The 8,684-nt window shown below is 39.0% G+C and overlaps 1 protein-coding gene across 2 annotated transcripts; it reads left to right on the top strand.

Moving 5' to 3' along the window:
• The first annotated feature begins 2,573 nt into the window (after nt 1-2,573).
• On the top strand, nt 2,574-7,431 carry cunh5orf34 (chromosome unknown C5orf34 homolog). 2 transcript variants are annotated; one of them, XM_040018988.1, is made up of 11 exons: nt 2,574-2,874; nt 2,990-3,079; nt 3,175-3,543; nt 3,622-3,884; nt 3,971-4,063; nt 6,280-6,400; nt 6,481-6,572; nt 6,661-6,739; nt 6,829-6,926; nt 7,028-7,074; nt 7,177-7,431. In XM_040018988.1, exons 1-11 carry the CDS (start codon nt 2,671-2,673, stop codon nt 7,353-7,355), a joined length of 1,635 nt encoding a protein of 544 aa, XP_039874922.1. In that variant the 5' UTR covers nt 2,574-2,670; the 3' UTR covers nt 7,356-7,431. The 2 variants fall into 2 exon arrangements, with proteins under 2 accessions (XP_039874922.1, XP_039874923.1); XM_040018989.1 differs by having other exon boundaries at nt 2,576-2,874; nt 6,661-6,736.
• The last annotated feature ends 1,253 nt before the right edge of the window (nt 7,432-8,684 follow it).

Raw genomic sequence — 8,684 nt, 5'->3', positions numbered from 1 at the left:
ATAGTTCTATAGTTCTATATTGTGTATTTTGTTGTACAGTTATTTTATTTTCAACTTTAATTTATATATTTTATCTTATTCTCCCAGTTAAATTTACCCTTCATTCTAATTTGTGTTGTACAGTTATTTCATTTTTAACCTTAATTTATATTTTATTCCTTCCCAGTTAAATTTACCCTTTTTAATTTTTCATATTTATTTCCTATCTTATTCATAGCCTTTTCCTTTTTTGTTTTCTTTAGGTCACGAGCAGTTGTCCAAGCATTTCACTACATATCGTACTGTGTATGACTGTGTACGTGACAAATAAAATTTGAATTTGAATTTGAATTTGAATTTGTTGGGATATTTTGTGAAACCTTTTTATAGAGCTCGAACGAGCAACTCATGTCATATTCTCATTAAGCCTGTTTAATTCAAGTATATCTCCATTTTCATCCATTATATGTGTCACAGACCAAATTTGTTTTGTCATCCATTCTTCCACAAACATAGATTTCCCCCGATTCAATATCACCCTATTATTCCACAATGGAACATTGTGGGGACTAAAGTTATGTTTAAACATTAATTTCCAATTTAACAAAACTTGTTGATGAAATTTGGAAAGTTTTATGGGTAGTTTGAGATCTCGCAAAACTAACTCGGGATCTTGCAAAAGAAACTCGGGATCTCGCAAAACTTTTGCGAGATCCCGAGTTTTTTTGCGAGATTTCGCAAAACTTTCTCGCGAAAGTTGAATTCCAACAATGGCGGCAGCTACTTAGTTTTAATATTACTCTTTCTGGGTCACAAAATATACTTTTAAGATATTTTGAGGCGTGAATGTAGTTGTGTAAACGTCAGATACCTGCTCGGTTTACAAGACATCACATATTTGCAAAAGTGCTCCGACGTTTTTGGAGATCTGACACCCACTAGCTCGAAGCTAACGGGAGGTCGAGACCTACTACAGCTGGGAGGAACACCGCTTTCCCGGCACATCGTGCCTCGACCTCCCGGTTGGCTTTGAGCTGGCGGCCTCCGAAGAATGCGGCTAAAACTTTTGCGAGATCTTCCAATGTTCTAAAAGTAAATTTAATCGGGTTATAAAATCCATTCCATTGTCACTTAAAAACATAGTTGTAAATGATATAATATATTCTGACATCTCCCCCAAGTTAAGGCAATTATATATAAATGGTATTCGATTTTGTGATGTTAAATGCAACAATAAGTTTCTTAGATCTTCATTAAGGAGTCTTTATTCTCCAAATTTACTTAGACGTAATTACATATTAAAAGATTTCCAAAGGGAAGAAATTGAAAAAATAAGAACTGATTATATCACCTTCCCTATCCCTCCTAAAGGGAAAGAAGTCCAATTTAAAATTTTGAATAAAATTTACCCGACAAATAGACTCCTTAGTGATAGATTCAAAATAGAAACGGGTAATTGTGTATTTTGTGAAACAGAAGAGGAGGATTTGGACCATCTATTCTTTTTGTGCAATTTTATACAAATATTTTGGTTGGATTTTCATACCTGGCTTTATTCCAGTGGGATTCAAATTACCCCATTTACCTTAAATATGATAATGTTTGGAGTGTTTTTGAAAGAAAAGACAGCTAATTATGGTGTTAATGTGTTATTAATCTTGTGCAAGCATTTTATACATAAATGTCGCTTTTTTAAGACTAAACCAACACTAACTTACTGGAAAAACGACTTAAACCTGTTGGTTAAATCTTTGACTTTAGTTAAAAAGAAAAAGGCTGCTTTTTTTGTTTCCTTTATGGAAGATTTTGATTTAGTGAGTCAATAATTTGTTAAATTATGTGACCCCATCTTTATATTTTATTTTCACTATGTATGAAAGTTGCTAATATGTAAGAAATGTCTATTCTCTGAATCTGTAATATATGGTGCATTTTGTTTGTATGTTTATATTAATAATAATAATAAAAAAAAAAGTGGAAAAAAAAAACAACTTTTGCGAGATCTCGCAATACTTTTGCGAGATCCCGAGTTTGTTTTGCGAGATCTCGCAAAAGTCCGTCTTAATTTTTTTTTCTCCCATGTCCCCTGCGGGGCTCCGTACATTAGGAAGATTAAAGACAAAAAAGGCTCTCAAAACAATATATGTATGTGAATTTTTGCGTGTATTCTTATAATTGTTACCTTTTTCTTTTACCCCTGGCTTTGTGTGTTCATGTTCTGTTGTTTTGTATACTTCATCTGTTCGTATGTTGTATACTCATTGTTTGTTAAATAAAGTTTATTAAAAAAAAAAAGGAAGATTAAAGACAGTGCTGAAATATATCTTGTAAGACTAAACAGTAGGTACATTCGTGATATTCCTTCGTAGTTAACTACATACCTAATTAGTTTTTTTATTTAAAAAAAATCCGAGCCAAACAAAGTATACATAACCGGGTTTAATATAAATATCAGTGTCATGCATAATTCGGTAATTCTGGTCAGTTTATTTTAGATGTGTTTTTTATATAATAATAATAATAATAATAATAATAATAATAATAATGTGGGTTTATTTATTTACTTTTAGAAAAGACACTTCCGGTCTCACACGATATGCGCGCCAATAGTAAGCGTCTCCACCTGATGACGTAACAACGTCATAATGTTTTGATTATCGGCGCGGTCGCAGCAACGGGCTCCTTTTTACGATGGAAACCGACGAGAGTGCCGTGTTGATGATCATGTACGAGGATGAGTCGGTAGATATCCGGTATAGGAACGGAGCGCGGTTACAGCTGTCGCCGTGCGGCTCTGAATTCCTGCTGGTGAAAGCCTCAGACTCCCGCCGACATCCACTGCAGCCCGCTGAGAAAGTCCGACAGAGGACCAGGTTCACCATCAGCACATACAAGGTATCGGCACTACGTATGAGGGTTTCTATAAAAACAACTGTATTGCTTTTGTGCCTCTCGTGTTGCCTTCATCTGACTTTCTTCAACGTGATTACGTCACTTGTTTTTATTACAGAAGCTGATGTTGGCTGCACTGGCATTTAGAAATAAGTATGCCCGTCAACCATATCTGCCACATGAACTTATCTCTGCTGAGAACAAAAAGGTATAAAGAACTGGTTGCTAGTCACTGTGTTACTCCCTTAGACTATGGGCAGTGTAATTACTCTCTCTTTGTATGTTCTGCACTTCCTCATACAGCCTTTTTTCAGCATTGATTCAGCTGTACATTGGCCAGAGGTGTCAGCCTCTCTGGCTGAATTCGGACTTGGAGGCGAGACCATCGTCAGGTCAGAGGAGGGACATGCTGTGTTGGTGCTGTCATCCTCCGGTGAAGAATTCACAGTGGAGTTCATGTGCAGCCTCAGTTCTGCTCGTAATCAGCACCGCAGTGTGCAGCAAGTGAGCAGAGATGATAGCTACGGCAGACAAGAGCAAGCGAGCAGTCCAATACCCGATAATACCAGTGATCACACCGAAGTGGTCCGGCACGGAAGAAGAAACATGAGGACAATGCTGACCAGACCGAGGTCTTGTTCTCCTCAGATGATCAGCGATGGGCACCAAAAGGTAGTACTTCCTTCTAATAATAATAATGCCAATGTATCTAAAGTCTGATAGGATGATTGATTTTTCTTCTCTTTCCAGCCTGAACAGGTGTACCAGTCCACCACAGTGGTCCAGCATCATTCATGCTGTGCAGTTGCTCCCAAATGGGCCTACCCTCTTTCCGTGGCTCGCCATCACTGGGCAGCTCGTTTCTCTAAAGCTAAAGATGTAGCGGATAGAGGAGCTAGCAGTTCGAACCAATCAGACAAGACAATAAACAAATTGGACATATCCTGTGAAGACAGAAGGTCCCGTGTTCCTCAGGCGCTGCCTCTCACGTGTCCAACGCCTCATCGGCACAGGTTTGTAGATTTAAAAACAAGCATTTTGTAAACCATTTCAATATTGTTCAGTGGCTGATTTAAGCTTCCGTACTTGTGTATTTAAGGTGGAAGGTTAAAGATCCCCTGGCCAAAGAAGAACACACAGACCTTCCGACTGAGATGGTAAAGGTAGTGTGGTGTCAGGGAGTCACTTACAGGTAACTGTGCAGGTCTTCAGGGCATAAATTACGGTGGCCCTGAAAGGTCAAACGCACTGCAAGTTAAGAAGACGTAACTAACTAACTTAACTTTTGTAGAATGTTTATTTTCATTGGTGTTTTCTTAAGTGGCAATGTGTTTGATCTCTTAAGGCCACTGTTAAAAAAAAAAAAGCTCTGAATGATGGTTGATGTTAGACTGGATTAACCAGAGAGAAACTCTGTTGTTATTGTGTTTGACAGCTTATGGGCCATTCTAATGTCACTAATATTTATGTTGTTAGCTCAGAATCTTTGCTCTGAGGCCTGAGCACTAATCCTCGCAAACCTAACTAGCGTCTGGTCTACAGCTGAGTGTGTGAGGCTCCAGTGGTATAAATAGATCACTTTGACATCACTTTTCATATCATGTGATGTAGAGCAGGGCGATATGATCAAAAATATTTATCAAGATATACATTTGAAAATTTGCGATTACGATATAACTGACACTAACAATGGATTGTATTTATATAGCGCTTTTCTAGGCACCCAAAGTGCTTTACAATTCCACTATTCATTCACGCTCACACACTGGTGCAGGCAAAGCACAGTTGTTATATATAAATTTAACAGTCGAAATGCAAATTCCTTGCTGACAGTTTAACCAAAAGGCATTTCCAGTGGAAATTGGTTGACATATCCTCAGCATAACCATGTGTAATATCCACAAAACTTAAAAAGAGGTTATACACTCAATACCGTAATATTATGTTGAAGCACAGTACTTATCACCCCATGAGGCTCCTGCCTACGGTAGCGGTAATGCTCCGACAATCCATCAAGTGGTGCAGGTTTGTAGCTTAGCAAAGTGAAATATTTGACAGATTTTCGAGCGCTGTGTACCACATAAAATCATTTCGAGGTCAGTAAACACAACCAGAATTCATACATAAGGCACACGGGATGATAAGGGACACTGTTGATTTTCAGAAAAATCAAAGGATTGATTTCAAGTGTGCCGTATTTTCCAAAAAAACACGGTAATAACGACGGCCTGCTAGCATGCTCTACCAAAAATAGTGCTTTATTGTGTATCTGAGGGATGAAAGCTTAACCAGTTCCACACCACCGAAGTTGCAGCAGCCAATTCTGGTTCATCTGTTTCATTCAACGATCCGCTTTCGCCCTTCTTATTCTCCGTTGCCGCCATGCTTTTTCTGCCATGTGCGTATGAAAACAAAGGCACTGCGCATGCGCGTTTTACCCATATTCTATCGCGATATTTCATTTTCTTATCGTTGCCCAACATTATACCGGTATTACCGTGAACGGTATGATATGGCCCAGCCCTAATGTGATGTTACCTAAATAATACCAAAACATCTTCTGTACTATAGTAGGTTTGGTATAGTAGGCTTTTAAGCATTTAGCACCAAATCTGAAGTGAAGGAGAGGTAATTGTTAATCAAAACGTCGATTTGAGGGCAACAGGTCAAAAAAATCCAAGATAAGAGCTCTCTTTAGTTTTTCTTTTTCTTTTTTTTTTTGAGTGGTATCTTGTTTTTGCAATCTCTTCCAGGAGAGTGACGAACATTTATTATTTATTTCACAACTTTAAGGTGCTGTGGGCGATCATGGCTCAAGAGTTGGGTGTTCGTCTTGTCAGTCTCGGTCGTTGTGTCTTTGGGCAAGACACTTCACCTACCACCTACTGGTGTTGGCCAGAGGGGCCAATGGCGCAATATGGCAGCCTCGCCTCTGTCAGTCTGCCCCAGGGCAGCTGTGGCTACAACTGTAGCTGCCTTCACCAGTGTGTGAATGTGAGAGTGAATGAATAGTGGAATTGTAAAGTGCTTTGAGGGGCCCCGAAAAGCGCTATATAAATGCAATCCATTATTATTATTATTATTATTATTATTAATATTAAAGGCTTGAAGATTCACTTTGAAAATACCAGAAAAGTGCTTGAATGTATTTATTTATTAAAAATAGTCCTGACAACTTATAGCTGTCATTTTTCAAGTCTTCTGTGCCTCATCAGTTGCCTGAAAGCAAAACAATAAATCAGAGCAGAAGCATCCTTCCTGTTGATCCAGTCTAACACCAAAGGATCTCTGATATCTTCAATTTTCATACTCATGAGAAAAAAATCATTGTTGTACAGTATAGAGTGTGGGAGATGGTCCATAAATCTACACCAGAATAGTGTGTTTACCTTCATGTCTGCTGTGTAGGATACTGAGTGGATCTGTCTCAGCTGTTGAGGTTTCCCCAGGGGATGGATCAGTCATCCGCTCTAACCGCAACCTTAACTCTTATTTTACGCATCACAAAACTGAACTCCAGTCAGGGCGGGTAAACTTTAAATTTTATAATAAGAGATTAACCAATACATTTAAAAAACATCTTACAAATTTAGCCCATCTTTACCACAGGTCAAAGAGGTAACCTACCATTTAAACAACCTTCCACCTGATGTGCTTGGACAGGCCTACTCTGTTTGCTCTATTGTGAGTCGTGCAAGCAGGTAAGCTGCCCCCTCTTCATCGCAGTCTGGTGAGTTAAAGGACTTTTAATTTTTTCCGGTCTTCACCCATCGCATAACTGTTTTACAGGATCCTGGCTTGCTACAACCAGGCCTTGAAGTCACTGAAGTGTCCAGCCTTACCCAGCTGCTTGCAAGAGCTCGAAGTAGTAGTACCTCCTGTTACACCTGTGGATACCTACACTTACACCATTTAAGCTTGTGCACTGCCAGTTACTGAATCTCTATCTGTTTGCAGGATGGATATTTTTGTAAACCAGCAGCATTTGAAGAAATGGTGTCCATTCCTGTGCCTGCTGAGCAACGCATGAGTGTGACAGAGGAAGCAGGCAGTTTGTAAGTTGTGTTTTTCTGGTCACTCTGTTGATATTTTGTTATAAAATTAAAGGTGTTAACAGCTTGTGTGTACTGTTCATTTGACCTCCTGTTCATTTTAGATCAGAGCTCGTTGCTGCAGAGCTTGAGAAGATAAAGCGATTCACCTGTATCCTTCAGTGCTAGGATCAAGATACAACGGGATGCTGACATGAACATTGATGTCTGTATTGAGGGTTTCTCTGTGTGCTCTTTAACATCCTTTGCCCAGTTCTGCTGGAGAACAGTCACGTGCTGAGAAGTGGAAAAGCACATGCAGATGAGGAGGAAAGACCTGCAGACGTCACTTGTGAGCCATTAAATGACAACTATGTTGCTGAAGCTCTTCAAAGGACATCCAAAGCAATTCAGGATATTGACGCTCTCGTATCTGCTGCCACACTAACTTAAAACAATCCTTAAGTTTAAGCAGGAAGCCATATTTGTGTGTTTGTCTCAATAAAAAATATAATAAAACTGTATGGAATTATACTTAAAGTATGTATTACTATGTAATGGGGTTGCATAGACTTTTAATATTTTAGTCTACTTAACAACCCCAAAAAAGTTGGGACACAATTTATTCATAATGGAACATAATCAAATGTTTCAATTAAGACATTGTAACATTTTAAGGGGGGGAAAGTTTTATTTTGAATTTGATGGCACCAAAACATCTTATAACCGCTGCGTAGCATCCTTTGTTCTCTTAACCACAGCCCATAACCATCTGGGAAGTGAGGAGACCCATTGATGGACTTTTGGGTGAGGAATGGTTTACCATTGATGTTTGATAGGGGATTTGAGCAGTTCAGCAGTCCAGGGTGTTCATTGTTGTATTTTTGATTTCATGTTGCGCCAAATGTTTTCAGCTAGTGGAAGGTTTGGAATGCAGCCAGGCCACTTCAGCACCCAGACTCTTTCACTATGAATCCTTGCTGTTTTAACAGATGCTGGATGCAATTTGTTTGTAGTTCTCATCTTCAAACATTAACATTGGCAAATAGTTTATGCTGGCTCTCCTGACTGGGGTTTTCAGCTCAATGTCCCGGATTGCGTTCTATCATCAGGAGGGCATTAGATCACAGTAGGGAGGAAAATCAGAGCTCCAGCAGATCCAATATAATAAATTTCAAAAGGAATCTATTTTGGGGTTTAGTGTAGGGATCAGACTTTCAAAATAAAGCATATTCAGATTGCTCTGACGAGACAGCTCTGTAGTGCTTCTCCTGTCAAAGCAGTGCAGAATAATCAGCATTTCTATAGGTGCTATGACCTGAAGTTGGACTGAAAATCTGTACAACTCAATGGAGACCGCACAGTCCTCTGTGATGCTCCAGTGCTGCACATCACCTAATCAGACAGAGGTCCATCCAGTCCCAGGCACTGCAGTCTCTCTGTCAGGTAGTCAGTAATCCAAAACATTGTTTTAAGTTCAAGAAACTGAACTTCTTTAAATGACCAAACTGATAGATGCAGTAATAGTAAGCATCTGAATCTTCTTTGCAGTTCATTTAATGTCAGGGGATGAATAGCTTTCAATCTATTTTCCAGATCTGTGTTCCCTTGTAACCATAAACTTTGGTTGCATTAAACTACGAACTTGGTGAACTATGCAGCACATTTTGTTTACATTGTAATCAACAGGCAGAGAGTGGTTTCCCAGTCTCTGTTATCATCCAGTGGAGACAGCAGCTGCCATTGCCCCAGTGAGTCAAAACAACTAAATAGTTTATGGCT

Source organism: Simochromis diagramma, unplaced genomic scaffold (assembly GCF_900408965.1).
Source record: "Simochromis diagramma unplaced genomic scaffold, fSimDia1.1 OVJJ01000822.1, whole genome shotgun sequence".
Taxonomy (NCBI): domain Eukaryota; kingdom Metazoa; phylum Chordata; class Actinopteri; order Cichliformes; family Cichlidae; genus Simochromis; species Simochromis diagramma.
The sequence above is the reverse complement of the archived record's forward strand: the minus strand, read 5'-3'. Positions and strand labels throughout refer to the sequence as shown.